Source organism: Schistocerca americana, chromosome 2 (genome assembly GCF_021461395.2).
Source record: "Schistocerca americana isolate TAMUIC-IGC-003095 chromosome 2, iqSchAmer2.1, whole genome shotgun sequence".
Lineage (NCBI taxonomy): Eukaryota > Metazoa > Arthropoda > Insecta > Orthoptera > Acrididae > Schistocerca > Schistocerca americana.
In genome coordinates, this window is record NC_060120.1 from 832838393 (window position 1) to 832855560 (window position 17168).

General features: G+C 39.1%; 1 protein-coding gene across 3 annotated transcripts in view; it reads right to left on the minus strand.

Moving 5' to 3' along the window:
• LOC124595488 (RING finger protein 17) overlaps positions 1-17168 on the minus strand; it is a 485726-nt gene that overhangs the window by 28085 nt on the left and 440473 nt on the right. For 2 of the 3 annotated variants that reach the window (XM_047134251.1, XM_047134249.1), the window contains exons 25-29: positions 16937-17080; positions 16740-16859; positions 2390-2794; positions 1963-2109; positions 1689-1779 (exon numbers count right to left, since the gene is read on the minus strand). In XM_047134251.1, coding sequence (XP_046990207.1) covers positions 1689-1779; positions 1963-2109; positions 2390-2794; positions 16740-16859; positions 16937-17080 — 907 coding nt within the window. The remainder of the gene's footprint in view (positions 1-1688; positions 1780-1962; positions 2110-2389; positions 2795-16739; positions 16860-16936; positions 17081-17168) is intronic. The other variant, XM_047134250.1, reaches the window with a different exon arrangement.

Here is a 17168-nt window from a genome sequence, read left to right on the forward strand (position 1 = left end):
CCATTCTCAATTGATCTGCTTTAAGATAAAAACTTCAGTTCTGTCAGTTCAAGGACTATCTCAAAGGGCTCTGGAATCTTGTACTGTGTGATGACATATTTTGGCATTTTTTTCGAGCTGCCACTTTTCTTGTTGTGTGCTTTTTGACATTATGTACATACTTCTACTGTCATCAAATGCCATCTAAGCCTCAATACATTCCTCTACCAAGACTACCCCATTGTAAAACCTGCCCCACGCACCTACTGACCACCAGTTATTCCAGCTCCACCACTGGTAAACTGCACGAGAAAGGCAGACAACAATTAAAAATCATTCAAGCTGTTTACAATAAATCATGTGGTTACTATACAGCACTATGTCTAAAAATGGCCACCATTAAACTTCCTGAAACCATGAATGAATAAACACAAGAACTTTTTGCCTTGAGAACATCTTACATCATGACTTATGAGACTTGAGTGCCAATTATACCACACAGACCTTTAGAACCCTTCCATCCACGACTATTTTTCATAACTCCAGAGATGGGAAAATTTGTTCTCCAACATATCCTCTATCCTGCCACCTTCTTGGACTTTCCATTATTTACCCAATTACTTATTATTTTTTTATTTTATTTTCTCCCTCTATATGTTGTATTGATTTCTCTTTCTTTCTTTTCCTCTTTCCTCTTCCTTTTTCCTCCTGTGTATCAGTTACATTATTCACTCCACTTTTCATTTCTCTTTTATTTCAATCTATGTTTACTACTCTCACTCATTTCTTTTTATCTTATCACTGAACTAAAGGTGGCACAATTCTTTCCATTCACTACCTCTGAACACCTACTCTATGATGCTTTATCCTTCAACTTTGTCTGGCTTGAATAACCCCCCCCCCCCCCTTTTCTCCTAATCAATTCCTAACCCATCACTGATGAAGGAACATTTAGTTCTGAAAAGCTAGTATTTATGTTTCATGTTAAGCGTTTTTATTAGCTTGTATGTGTGACTGTGATGGTGGCTGAGTTCTGAGCCCTTGTTGTGTTATGTGGCTAATACCCTTAAATATTCACATCAGAAATGTGATGTCAAGTACTGGCTTACAATAATGGTTTGTGTGTGCATAGAGAAGGATTTCTTTTTTTTTTTAAACTGGTTTTGGAAGAAAGTTTCAGTTAGAGCTGGGTTGTATTCCATGACGAATGGCACCACCACCTAACTGGCACCATCACCTAACTGAATTCTGTTGTATTTTTTTCACTAAGTGATATCAATCATTTTACTGTGTTTTAAGGCTGATCTATATGTTCTTGTTTGCATCTCTGAACACAGAATAATTCACAGACTCATTCAGACTAGCAAAAAATGCTTCAGACTTTCATGATACCATCCTATATAGTAGCACATAGTACTACTGTCAAATGTAACTTTTACGGCACCACTTGTACCATGAACGCTGTTCCAGTTTTTTTTAAGCCTCCATTTAGAGCACCTAAAAATATTGTGCATCTTCCCATCTTATCACTACTCAAGTCAGTGACTTCTTTCAGTGCCATATACTTCAAAATTACTCTACGATTACAACAGCAGATCACTGCATGTCATTGGTTCACATCATTACAGCCAATAATTTATTTTTCATAAACATTTCACAACATTTCCTAAAAGGCATTCTTAACTTATATATGATTTTAACTTATATACCTATATCAGGGTTTTCTAGAACTGGTTGGAGTGGTCCATGCAGTTGAATTTCTTTGTCTATTTTGACATAATCATCCCTTGAGTGAACATCCTGCAACAAAATGCACAGTGACTGTGACTCTCTGAGTCAGCATTTATTTTAATTAATTTAAAATGAATTCATATATTGCAACAGTTGAACACCAAGTGTAATAAAATTATCAAACAGTCCAAGACCTATAATTTCCTTGACTAACAGCTCCTTCATTAGCATCACATTATGTTTTATACTTACTTGTGATGCCCCCCACTTCAGTGGAGAAATAATATACTCTGTTGCAGACAACATAGCAATAACATCAACAATCATATGATCACACTCTGGAACTTTAAGAGGAATATATGTCATATTGTGACAAGTTTGTATCAGTTCTGAGTCCTCCTGGAAAAAGAAAAACAATTATTCAGTTTCTGCACAGAGCCTATTACAAAGAACAATAAAATAGTTCATAACCTGGAAAAGTACGCAGACTATTTTTAAAATTTACTGGAGTTATTGTGACATGATCAAAAAGATTTTATTTATCATTAGAATAGTCTAACCTTGATATAACAGTCCGAGAAATTTTACAAATTGTAGCATTCTGGTACTGAAAGCTTACACTTTAGGGAATACGCAGAGGGATAGAAAAAAAATTATGATTGCAGTAAGAACTACTTACCTCCACCTCCATTTCAGCCTTTCCCTTATGACCTCTCACCTTCTGCAGTTTACCTTGAATATATCCATCAATGATGTCTACTGTTGATCCTTCAAATAATTCTAGCTTATTATCTTCACATAATACCTCCTCTTTTACCTCTAGTGATGTCACAGGGGAATCATTCACTGGGTTTATTTTATGTTCTTTATCACAGTCTGGAACCTCTGATGTTTTATTACCAATACTACCTTCTTCCATATCTTTAAATTCTTCACTTTCATCAACAATAATAACACCTGCAGAGATATCAGCACTAGTATCACATTCTTTGTCAGCTTCATACGCATCCAAAGTGTAACTGGCAAATTTTCTTTGCACCATGAAATCCGCTATGTTGTGGTTACGTGGTCCAATAAGCGAAATCTGGAAAAGAAGTTGCAAATACTAGTGGTAAAACTTCTAGTTAATGTATGTTTACAAAATATATATAGATTGTGTAGATATAGAACAATAGGAATTATTTCCTTAAATCTGGCCCATGAAACAGTTTAACATTAGAAAAAAATTTTAAGACTTCTCAAAGAACAAACCATAGGAGCAACATCCAAATTTTTACAAGTTTGTAAATGTTTGTAAATGATCGGCATTCAAGGTAAAATCTTCCATAGGATACACCACCAGAAAAAACAGTAGCAGTATATAAATAAATAAAAGTGTAAGAAGAAATGGCAATAACAAACACAAATAAGTAAATGAAAATAAAACGAAGAATAACAAAAAACTGTGCAATGCATAGATTAGAAAAAAAGAAACTGGGAAGATTCCGAGGAACTCTATAATTACACCAAATCTGGACGCAAGCACTTGGCATTAATTTAAAGCAGCAGTAAGACCAAAATGCCACCTGAAGCCAAATCAATGTCAACTTCAAAATTGACATGAAAGACTTTCTCGCAAGCAAAGACTACATCCTACTCTCGTGGCACTAATATAAATTTCCAAGCTGGCAACAGCAAAAAAATTAGCTATATAAACTTAAGGTGCCACAATTCTTCCCATTTCCTATCTCCGAACATCTACTCTTTAGATGCTTTACTCCTTCACAATTTTGGCTGGCTTGAATACAATGGAAAATCCAGGATGGAATAATGACAATATTATGAGAGATAGTTGCTACTCACCATATAGCAGAGATGCTGAGTTGCAGATAGGCACAACAAAAAGTGTGTAAAACAAAGCTTTCAATCAAACAGGCCTTCATCAGAAATACACACTCACATAAACTCAACTAACACACACACGACCACAGTCTCTGGCTGCTAAGGCCAGGCTGCGAGAGCAGAGCATGATGGGAAAAGCGAACTGGGTGGTGGGGGTAAGGAGCAGCCTGGGGCAGAGAGAGGGAGAAGGTGGGGCAGCTAAGTGTGATCGGGAGGTTAGATAATGGCTGGGGGAGGGGGAGGAGGCGGCAGAAAAGGAGAGAAGTAAAAAGACTGTGGATGAACTGATGCCATAGAAGGCTGTGTAATGCTGGAGTGGGAACAGGAGGGAGATAGGTGGCTGAAGGACAGTGACTTACTACGTTTGAGACCAGGAGGGTTACGGGAATATAGGATATATTGTAGGGAGAGTTCACACCTGCACATTTCAGAAAAACTGTTATTGGTGGTTAAGGATCCAGACGGCACAGGCTGTGAAGAAGTCACTGAAATGAAGAACGTTGTGTTTTGGGCAGTGTACTCAGCAACTGGGTGACCTAGCTGTTTCTTGGTCACAGTTTGTTGGTGGCCATCAATGCAGACAGACAGATTTATGGTTGGTACATGCACATAGAATGCAACACCATGGGTGCAGCTTAACTTGTAGATCATATGACGGGTATCCCAGGTAGCCCTGCTTTTGATGGAATAGGTGATGCTCACGATCACACTGGAGTAGGTGGTGGTTGGAGCATGCACGAGAAAGGTCTCGCATCTAGAGATATAAACCATGAGGCAAGGGGTTGGGAGCAGGGGTTTTGTAGGAATGGACAAGGATATTGTGTAGGTTCAGCAAGTGGCACAATCCCACTGTGGGAAGGGTGGGAAGGAAAGTGGGTAGGAGATTCCTCATTTCAGTGCACTGTGAGCAGTAGTCGAAAACTTGGCAGAGAATGTAAATCAGTTGCTCCACTCCTGGGAGATACTGAGTTATGAGGGGAATGCTGTTCTGTGGCCGGAGGATGGGAATTTGGCAGGTGGTGGGTGACTGGAGAGATACAACATGGGACATCTGTTTTTGTGTAAGGTTGTTGGGAGGGTGGGAGTAATTAAGAGTCTGTGAACACCTCAGTCCTTGGTATTTTTCGAGAGAGACTGCTCGTCACTACAGATGTGTTGACCATGGGTGACTAGGCTGTATGCTGTATGGAAGGGATTTCTTGGTATGGAATGGGCAGCTATCAAAGTGGAGATGATGTGAATGGTTGTAGGTTTGATGTGGGTAGAGGTACTGATGTAGTCATCTTTGAGGTCGAGGTCAACATCAATGGAGGTCACTTGTTGGGTTGAGGAAGCAAATGTGGGAGAAAATGTTGAGGTTCTGGAAGACTGTGGGTAGGGTGTCCTCACCCTCGATCCAGATCACGAAGATGTCATCAAAGAACCTGAAACAGATGAGGGATTTGGGATTCTGGTGGATAAAAAGGATTCCTCTACATGGTCTGTGAATAGGTTGCCATAGAATGGTGCCGTGTGGGTGCCCATAGCCTTAACCCATATTTGTTGGTAGTGGATGCCTTCAAAGGAGAAGTAATTGTAGGTGAGGATATAGTTGGTCACGACAACTATGAAGGAGGTTGTAGTTTTGGAATCCTGTGGGCTACAGGAACCTGCATGGCACTATCCTACGGCAACCTATTCATGGGCAATTTAGAGGAATCCTTTCTAACCACCCAGAATCCCAAACCCCTCACCTGCTTCAGATTAATTAACAGCATCTCTATAATTTGGATCGAGGGTGAGGACACCCTATGAACATTCCTCCAGAACCTCAACACCTTCTCCCCCATTCACTTCACCTGTCCTCCCCAACCCAACAATCCGTATCCCTTGATGTTGACCTCCACCTCAAAGATGGGACACCATGCATCCGTCCATATGAAACCCATTAACCATCTGCAACACCTCTTCTTCAACAGCTGCCACCCATTCCATACCAAGCAGTCCTTCCATACAGACTAGCCGCCCATGGCCGTCGCATCTGTACTGACAAGCAGTCCCTCTTGAAATATACCAAGGGTCTCACTGAGGCCTTCACAGACCGCAATTATCCACCCCAACTAAGTACAAAAACAGATCTCCCATACCTTATACCTCCAGTCACCCACACTTCCAAAAGTCCCACTGTCCAGCCCCAGAATGGCACTCCCATTGTGACTTAGTACCACCCAGCATTGGAGCAATTGAATCATATTCTCCACCAGGGTTTGTTGTGCCCTGAAATAAGGAATATTCTACCTATAACCATTCTCACCCCTCCCTCAGTGGTATTCCACCACCCATGAACCTACACACTACCTTTGTCCATTCCTACACAACCCCTGCTCCCAACCCCTTGCCTCATGGCTCACATCCCCATAATGGACCTAGATGCAAGAACTGTCCCATACATTCCCCCCCCCCCCCCAAAAAAAAAAATCACCTACTCCAGTCTGGCCACAAGCATAACCTATCCCATAAAAGGCAGGGCTACCTGTGAAATCAGTCACATGATCTACAAGCTAGGATGCAACCACTGTGCTGCATTCTACATGGGCATGAAAACTAACAAACTGTCCGTCTGCATGAATGGCTACTGACAAACTGTGACCAAGAAACAGCTGGACCACCCACTTGCCGAGCATGCTGCCCAACACGATGTTGTACAGCCTGTGCCATCTGGAACTTCCCCACCACACCAGCTTTTCTTAATTGTGCATGTGGGAACTTACACTGCAATATATCCTACATTCCTGTAAGCCTCCTGGCCTCAATCCTCTTTTAGTCATTGTCCTTTACCCACTATCCCATTCCAGCACAATGCATCCACCATCATTTTACTTCTCTCCTTTCCCACTGCCCCCCCCCCCCCCATCCACTCCTTGCCCTCTGCCTAACTACCCGATTGCACTTAGCTGCCCTATCCTGCCCCCAACTCATCCATGTATGCTCCCACAAGCAGCACTTTTTTACCGTCCCCCACTCCTACCCTGCTATTCCTCCCCCACCCCACCCCAGCCCCCTCCTTACATCCACCACCCAGCTTGCTATTCCCATCATGCACTGCTGCTTGCAGTCTGGCACTGGCAGAACATCTGGTCGTGTGTGTGTGTTTCAAATGGCTCTGAACACTATGGGACTTAACATCTGAGGTCATCAGTCCCCTAGAACTTAGAACTACTTAAACCTAACTAACTTAAGGACATCACAAACATCCATGCCCAAGGCAGGATTCGAACCTGTGACTGTAGCGGTCGTGTGGTTCCAGACTGAAGTGCCTAGAACCGCTCGGCCACAGCAGTTGGCCTCGTGTGTGTGTGTGTGTGTGTGTGTGTGTGTGTGTGTGTGTGTGTTTATACTGTCTAATTCTGATGAAGGCCTATTGGGCCAAAAGCTTTGTTTATCAGTATTTTTGTTGCACCTACCTGCGATTCAGCATCTTTCTGTCATGGTGCTCACTAGGTGACAACTCATCTCCATTTTTATGTTTTAACAGTCACTGTGACATCAACAATTCTACAGATGTGTGTATGTAATCTTTCCTGTCTGTTGTAGTTATTACCTGAATCTCCAGTTACATCACCCTTGTAGTGGTGCACTATTGTTGCAGTGCTCTACTGTCAATACTGTGGATGAAGCTGGACCATCTGTTATTGTCATGTGGACAAGATTATGGTCATCCCTGCAGTGATGACACTGTGAATTTCAGTACTGTTTGCCACAGTGTTGACATTTCTGCCACTGTTCTGACCTCCTCCCACCCAACAGCTATGCCTTCAAATCTCTGTCATAGCAACATGGCCTACACAAGCCAAAAGGTGATAGTATGAAAAACCCATTTCACAAAAACTTACAGTCTGTATTCACATACTGAAACTGTGTCACTTGATATCAACAAGGCATGATAGTGCTTACTTTAACATTTCCACCAGAACTGACGGTTCCTGAATGACAGAGTGGCATTAAAACTAATCTTCCCTGTCAGACACGAAGACACTGCTCTCCAGCCATTCTAACTAAATGAATTTCAATTTTCATTAATTAACAGACAGATTACAATAAGAGAACTAGAAAACAATCAATTCCAGGTGGAGAGCGATCAAGCTGCTAACTTTGACTGTACCTGACATGTGCAAAGATGGATATTATACAAAATACACGAGATGCCCTTGACATAACTGTCACTGCAAATAAGCTCACCATACTGCTGATACTGAGATAAACTTAAACAGAAAATGACATTACCAAAGTCTAAATTTAATGAGAGAGGCTTCTGAGATGGACTTGGAACAGGAACATCCAATCAAGTATATTTAATGAAATATTTGAAAAGTATGGGACATTTAATAATAATACATATATATGCACAACACCTCCCCCCCCCCCCCCCCAAGTGTTTATTGCTAGTCTTTGTTTCCTACAAACATATAAGGGCCAGTCAAATGAAAGGAGCCAGGAGGAAAATAAGTAAGAAAACCACTTATTATTTAAAAAATAATTGCCATAAAGTACAGTTTATACATTCATCCCACTCTGGGACAAGAGGGTCAATGCCTTATGAAAAAGTGTTTGTGGTTGCTTATGGAACCATGGTTGTATCCAGGTGTACATCACTTTGTCCTAACCAAATTCATGCCCATGAATGACTTTCTTCAGAGCTCCAAAAATATAGAGATCACACAGGGAAAGATTGGGAATGTATGGAGCATGTGTCAGGGATTCCCAGTGAATTTTTTGTAGTGTACTCGAAACGACCTTGGCAATATACGAGTTGTGTCTAAGGCTGGGACTGTAGTGTGTGTGATCAAAAAGTTCATGAAATGTTGAGTCTTATCCTTGGTGTGGGCAATGATACATGGACATGCAGTGCACCATAGCATTGACTATTTTGATCCTGTGTTGGTGCAGTTTCCTCACCTGTAACAGTATTTGGGGGGGGGGGGGGGGGGGGGGGGGGAGAGAAGAAAGAATAAAAGAAAGCAAACACGCACTCTCCATTTTGTTGACAGCGGTCAAAAAATGTCTGTGCACTCCATTTTCTTAGCACTTTGAGTTTGTCAGTAAGCATTTTCTGTACTGGTCTTGGACACTATTTTTGATATCTGAGCTTTTATGTGGCAATCTTGTAAATAAGTGGATATCTAATGTGAGAAACTTTGTTAACCAGAGCACCAACTGTCAGCTGATCAGCTGTTCATATTCATTGGGAGTTGTGCTTAGTTTATGGGACAATGGGAGGGGGAGTATGCAGACCAATGAAATAAAGCAAGAAGTGGAACAAAAATTGTGCATTTATGATCCATTTCTTGCACCATTCCATCCGTCTGCTCACTGGAACTGCCATGCTGTTTTCCAACAGCCACTTTTGAACTCCCAATGCCATTGCCTAATCTTTCCTTCACAATAAAACCACCCAGAATGTAAATACTGGCTGTGAAAGCCTGTACTGTAAGGCCATTGTTGTTTGCTTTCACCAACAGTCAAACTATTAATGAATAACTTCCATGGTTTTGTAAACAATCAAGAGATGACAGCCCAGAAAGAAGTTTCACAAATGCAGTGCCAACATTTACATACAAGCACAAGGCCTTTACTTTTCGAAAATGCTTCATTAGTGTGACTCTTATATTGCACTTTTAATGTTTATTATAAGTTTTCTTGGGCTACCCTCCAGTTTTGTTCCTCCATGTGCAAATGAGCTGTGTGAAATTAAGGCTGCATAGTGTAAGGTGGTATACCTCTGGATCTTCAAACTCTGAAGGAAAATAATTAAGAAAAATAAACCTATCACCTTCACAACATATTACCTCCACATAACAATTTCATACACTGCCTAATGTAGGCAGATTGCTTATTTTAGTCCCCGTAACTCACTGCGATGTCATTTCAGACAAGACAGGTAGAGAGCGGAGTGAAATGAGCTGTTCCTTTTTATGATTCAAACCAGATCATCCCAGTGGTCTTTCACGTGCAAGGGAAAGCAGTAGTCATAGCAAGCATATTGTCTTCATCTTCAATTCCTTTACTGTAGATAACACATTTACTCATGTATTACTCACATGAAATAACTGGAAGTAAATTGATATCTGTCACACAACCACTATACGTTTTCTTTTATATTTGCACGTGGTACAAATAAATTAACTGTTTGTCTAAGTGCCATACATTGTGCAGGAAATAATGATTTACTGGGAAAGAGCATGAATACCAACACTGGATGCCAAAATTAAAAACCCTATACCGGCAATGGAAGCAACTAAAAAAAAATGTGCTGCAGCCCACAAGCAAAAGTAAACAGAATTTGCCTAAAAGCTTGTGTGCATGGCACCACATCCACAATATTAAGGGATATTGGTCAAGAAACAGTTGAGAGGGCAGCCAAGATTCATGCATCAAATCGATCATTAGTTATTTGAGAAAGACAAAAGAGCTTCTGAACATGTATGAATTTGAAAGTGAAAGAGAAACCAACAACCCATCAATGCTGACAATTTTAAAACATGTTCAGTCATCTTAATTGTTACAGAAATGGCCAGGTAAACACTCCTTTTACAAGAAAGGCTCCAGGACAGATTTTTTTTAAAAACAGGAAATTGTACTTACCAAGCTCCTTACCTAGCTCCTATTAATGTAGTTCCCTTGGCTATCTATATACAGCTGGCAATGTTTCTGAAGGTCTTGGAAGCGAGCAGAGAAATTTTGATTTGGGATACCTGTAAGCTCATTTGTCACAGCCCATTGGATGTCTGCAGTATCTTGATGAAGCTCTCTTTTTAGTTGCCTTTTAGCTCATGGAAACAAGAAAAAATTGCCAAGGCGAGAGGTCGGTGAATATGGCAGATGTGGATGGCAAAAACAGAATATTTGGCGAGATACTCAGTACCAGATAAAATAGTATGTCATTCAGTAACAACCAGTCCTGAGAATGACACAAATCAGGGTGGCAAAGTTGAACTGGTTGTTGCAATTTTTTCAAGACTTTGATGTAAAGAGTTCCATTCACTGTTTGACCTGGAGGAACATACTCATGGTGAACTAATCCTTTAATATCAAAGAATGGGATCAACCTCGTCTCTATTCTCACAGGCTGTCATTTGACTTTTTCCGAGGTTGGTGATCCATTCAGTACTTTGATGCCTCCTGTGAGGGTCATACTGATAGCACCAACTTTCATCCCCAGCAATAATCCTTGACAAAAATGAGGGATCACATGCTCTATCCAGTATTTAGAAGAAATTCTTATCTTTCCTCCTTTTACTTGTCTGTTAGAGTGTGGGGGATGAGTTTTGCAAGAAGTTTCCATTTCCTCAAATCTCTGCATAAAATCTTACGACACACATAATATTCAAATTAAGTAATTCTGATATTGCAAGCAGAATTACATGATGGTCTTCATGCAATAACTGCCTTACACACTCCATGTTTTCATCGGTATGTACTGTAAACGGGCGACCAGCCCTGTGATGGTCTTCCTATGTCTTTGCCTTCACAAAACCTTCGGTCCTGTTCTAAAACACAATTATTGAAAGTGCCTGACCTGCATATACTTGCTCAATAATTGATCGCATTTCACTAGGGATTTTCCTGAACTTAACATTTTCTCTTTTCACACAATCAGCATCCATTGTATCACTGTACCAAGAATCCAAACAGTGTGTTGCTAAGCACAGCCCTGCCACCTAGTGAGATTGCACTGAAACATGGCCTAGGTCATTTCAAGGATGCACACACACCAGTAACATAAAAGCAACACCCGTTCCTTTTTAGTATTGCAAACTCAAAAAAAGAAAAAGAAAAAACAGAAAAAAAGAGAAAGAAAAAACAGAAAAAGAGAAAGAAAAACACACAAAAAAAGAAAAACACAAAAAAGAAAAAAACACAAAAAAAGAAAAAAAAAGAAAAAAGAGAAAAGAAAGAAAAAACTTGCCCTGGAACTTTTCTGACAATGAGAGCATTGTCTGTGACTCTCTCTCAGAATGAGGTCTTCTGTACAATATCAAAGCCCTAGAATTAGACACAAGAGCATCAAATACAGACACTTTTAGAGTTGTGTGACTGAAAAATTTCAGAGAAAGATCTCTCAGTTGTACAGGCATCAGATATATGAAATTATTCTCAAAAGCATTTCTCTGGAAAAACTGAATTTTAGAAAAATAGGTCCAACTATATATTAATCCTGAAACAATTTCAAAACAACTTGGTCTGGACCCAATTTTAATAAAATCCAAATTTTAGTCCAACAATTGGAAGGTCACAAAACACTTCAGTTAAGCCGATGTATCTCTAAACTTCCATTTTGTTCAAGATACTTTGAAAATCACAATCTCGTGGAGCAAATTTCCATGCTCCAGGGACTATTAACATGCAAGAGAGCTGTTTATTATTTGAAAATGGTTATTGTTCACCATTAATTTGAATTACTTGCACAAGAAGAAAAAAAAGTGTAATTTTGTATATTCTGTGCCCCTTTGGAAGCCGAATCACTTTATCTGTATTTCAGTATCATTTCATGACTTATACACATTATTGTTTCTCGTAATATTTCTAGTGTGGCTTTACAAAAACTGAAAAATCATTAATGGTACTCCCATTACGTTACTTCGGCCATATTTGATCCTATTCATCTTCTGAATGAAAACTGAAAATGACCACTGCCTTGAATCATGAGGTAGGATAATCAGACGAAAAGATTCAAGCAGGACTCAATCAAATTTCAGATATTATCAATAACACTATTGAACAGATTGTTTCTAATGAAATAAGATTATATTTCTACATTTGACTTGAGTAACTAGTTCCTTAAGACTAGTATTGGCAGTGGCACAGAAACAAAGTCTTCTTAAATGCTCCACATTTAGTTATTAAACTGAAAGTAGTAAATTACAGTAAATTATTTACAAAAGACAGAAGGTAGTAGCCATATTTTCTTCCGTTAATATTTGAATATGAAACATAGGGTCTTAGACTTTATCAGGGAGAAAGATTTCTTTTTAAATTCATTTTCTAATCTTATTTGGCTACTGGTTCTGTACATAACAGTTTTATATGATTGTCACATTATCTATATTATTACAGCAGTATTCGTAACAGAACTGAAAGTAATAGAGGTCTTCTAAAACTACTACTTGTGATTAAAGAATCAGTTTTATTTTATCTTTTAAATATAAGAGTCTAGGAGCAACCCTTCCACTTATTATATGGAGCCTAAATTGCCACAAATATTCTTTTTGTGCAACTGGAGGGTAGCACAAAGAAAAAAACATCACACTTGAAAAATAAGAGCCATCGTAATGCCTCATATTCCAACAATGTTTAAGTATTAAAAATGGACAATGATCCCTCTTGTCAAGCTCAGTGCAACGTTCAGTTGCTGCCAACCGCGAAACTGCAATGGGAAAATTTCTCTGTGATGTTCAATTGAGTTTGGATACAGACTACGCCTCTACTGATTGCATGGTATTCTTTTAGCTCAATAAGTTTAGACATGAAAGAAATTCACTTGATTTAGACACCCAGACACTGCTACCGAAGAAAATGCACTTTTGTGTTTAGGGAAGGATATATGAGAATGCCTGTTTTAGCTATCAGGAGAGTCACTGTAGTCTTGGGACTAAATTAATGTTGTCTTGGACTAAGAACAAAGTGAAATATATTAGCAAATTTTGCAGTCTATGAAAAGCACAAAAAATAGAAGGCTTCATATCATAATGAGTGACATAACGTTAACTGGAAGCAATTTTGCCACCAATGGATGTGCTACAAATACGTCTTAAGCAAAAGAAATAGTTCTGTATAAATGAACAACAATGATGAACACCAGTTTACCAACGTAAAGGAATATTTCACAGCACAATACGATAGAACAAAAGTCAAGCTAGTTTGAGTAAAATGTGATACTTTAAGAGTGAAGAGAGGAGAGGGGAAAGGGGAGAGGTGGGTGTGGGTCAGATGTAGTATTTAGTGATAAGCTGTGTATTCTACATTATTAGACTTTACTGTTACAAGCCAGTAACAATAGGTAAATTAGTGCATTGAACGTGCATAAGGAAGTCAGTTGTCTTTAATTCTTCTTCTTAAATTTTACCTTTGATACTATGTTTGTGAAACTCTGTTTCTGTAATATGCACACCGAGCCTATTACAAGATCTTCTACTGATTTGTATGATGCATATGTGTTAATGACGACGTGTTTTGGCCTTCCAAGACTACTCCATTGTACATCCTGCCTCATACACTTATGAACTCCAGCCACACAAATGGTAAACTACAGAACAACAAAGGCAGAATAAAATTTAAAAGTCACTTAAGCTGGTTACCAACTAACACAAATTCACTGTACGTTTTTATAACAAGAATTACCACCTCTAAACCTGATGAATGCGTGAATGGACACAGACGAACTATCTGCAGGGGTTTGATGCCCGCTACATCCCATTGGTCATTTGGATATTGCCATCCACTAGTCTTCACCAACCCCAGAGATCGGAACATCATCTATAACATATCCTCCCACTGCAGCACCCTCTTGGACTTATCCTGTTCTAATAAAAGTTCCCTTTCTCTCCCAAGGACAAAATTTCTTTATTTCCTCAGTTAATTACAATTACTGTTGCTGCTGTTGTGGTCTTCAGTCTGGAAGACTGGTTTGATACAGCTTATCATGCTAGTCTATCCTGTGCAAGCCTCGTCATCTCTGAATAACTACTTCGATGTACATCCATTTTGAACCCCCTTTCTGCATTCGTGCCCTGGCCTCCCTCTGCAATCCGCCCTCCCCCAATCAACAAATTGCCAAATTCACTACTCCTTGATGCCTCAGGTTGTGTCCTATCAAACAACCATTTTCTTAAGTCGAGTTGTGCCATTCTTTTTTCCACAATTTGATTTAGTGCTCCCTCATTAGTTATTCAATCTACCCACCTAATCTTCAGCACCACATTTCAAAAGCCTCTAATTCTCTTCTTGTATGAGCTGCTTATCATTCATATTTTGCATCCTTTGAAGGTAACACTTCAAAGAAATACCTTCAGAAAAATCTTCCTAATATTAAATTTATATTTGACGTTAACAAATTCTTCTTTTTCAGAAACACTTTTCTTGTTATACCTAGTCAGCATTTTTATGAACTGTCTGCTTCGCCAATCATCAGTTATTTCTCTGCCCACATAAAAAAATATCTACAACTGTTAGTGTCTCATTTGCCAATCTAATTCCCTTGGCATCACATTCTTCAATTCAACTACATTCCATTACTCTTGTTTAACTTCTGTTGATGTTCACCTTATATCCTCCTTTCAAACATTATCCATTCTGTTCAACTGCTCTTCCAAGTCCTTTTCCATCTCTGAGGGAATTAAAATGTCACTGTCAAACCTCAAAATTTTCATTTTTTTTCCTGCCTGGTAATAATTCTATTTCCAAATTTCTCCTTGGTTGTTCAATGTACAGACCAAACATCATCAAGGATAGACTACCTGTCTCACTTCCTTCTGAAGTACTGCTTCCCTCTCAGGTCCTCTGACCTTTAGAACTGCAGTCTGGTTCCTGTATAAGTTGAAAAAAATAATTTGCTTGCAGTATTTTATCCCTGCCATCTACTGATTAGAGTGTAGTCAGTAACACAAATAATTGTAACTGGCGATGAAACATAGCTGCATCTGCTTCACCCAGATGTGAAATGATAATAGGAGTCTGAATCTTCCCACATAATGATTGTCAAACACAAGGAATGTGGACAAGAGAATGTTGAGGATTTTACTTATATCGAATGAATGCACTGCAATAACTTTTGTAGGCTGGAAAGTAACTGTAAACTGTTATTCTGGAATGCCGGCTTGTAAGGAATCCTACTAAGAAACTGTAGTGCACCAGCCCACAATGGTGTGTCCAAACTTACGTATTTCTTAAGCACTTCAAACTCCAGATACATCGTCCCATATGGTCATATCTGTCATCACATATTTGCAGCCCCATATAAAACGTGATAGAAAATGTTTGCAAATACTATTTTGAGTCTTCAGAAAGCCCCAGGTACTACCAAAAAATACTCCCAATAATTTCCCAAAAAGATATATTCAGGAATCCCCAGATATAGAGATCTCAAAAAACACTCGGAGATAAAAATTAAACTGTTTGTTATTTATTAGTAATATATTTTTATATTTTCCCTTGAAAGACAGATAACTTCCCTGTTTTCTTCATGGTGTGAAAATATATGAGCTGTCAATGGAGTTGGGGGGGGGGGGGGGGGGGGAGGGGGAGGGAGAGCTCTTGAAATATTAATAATATCCAATCAAAATCAAAAGCCACATTATCATACAGCAGTTCAAACAGTGTCCAGGATGGTTTGGACAGTCTCTCCACTCTTTGGTGTGTCAGTACTGTTTCCCTGTTTGGCACACTAATTACACCTCTTCCTCATGATTTGCCTTTTCCCTTCAGTTAGTTCCTGCTTTTGTACAATGTGTTTTTTATTGTGAGGTTTATTTCTTACATCTCTTCAAATTTCCACTAGAGGAATGTCTCCTGTAAGTAGTAGTCTAAACAAATCCATAAATGTATTGCTAGCGGGATGAATTGGTAAACATTCCTGTTTTATAAATGGGTGATATTGCATGTGGAGAGGTTCATTATGCCACGTCTCACCTGATTAAGTAATGTCTGTGCCAATATGGGATCTTCGGCATCTATGATTTCATCACTATCATTGTTCCTATCTTCTGATGCTGCACTATATTCATGAAACATACCTGAAAGCTCTGCATCCATACTATCATTGCTTAGGTGCATTTCCATATTCTCAAGATTCAAGCTGGTTTGTAATATATTCAGTACCTGACCGGTAGTGAATTTTTTGTTCGCCCTAAGCTTTTTAGCATTAGGAGATCCCGGTGTCTGTTGATTAGACACCATTTTGAACAATCTACCTTAAGAGACAACTAAGCACAGGTAAAATGTGACAACTAAGCACAGACAAAAAGAATGAGTGTTGACACTTAGAAGTGTCAACTGCAGTGAACATGCTAATAACTGTGTAGAAGCCTGGAAAGCCTTTCTTGGGAGAAAGTGGGTGTAGAGTAGAAAGCTCTGTTGATTAAGTCATTATTGGAAATCCATTATGTGTAACATACCAAATATGGGTCACCATCCTTCTTTGGGAACTTCTTAATTGTTACACTGGTTGTTTGATCTACAACTGAGACATGTAACAAATCCAGTCCAGTGTTATTCCACACACCATCCCCAGATATCTGTAAAAAAGAATTTAAGGGTAGGTATGGCAGGTTAATTAATGTTCACATCTTTTTAAAAAATATGGGGAACTTACTGGTTCTATTCCTGCCAATTTACACCTGTGACACTGCACCGGTATCTCTTGAAGCAAGACATCTTTTCGAAGATCTGTGGCTCTACAGTCTTCAACATTTCCATAATCAACAAAAATAATTTTCAGTGTGCTGTCTTCATTTAACTGTGAAATTTAAACAATTATACTCTGCTTTAAATACACAAATTCAAAAAATTCTATATATTTATCGTCACACAGCTGCTTTCCCTTT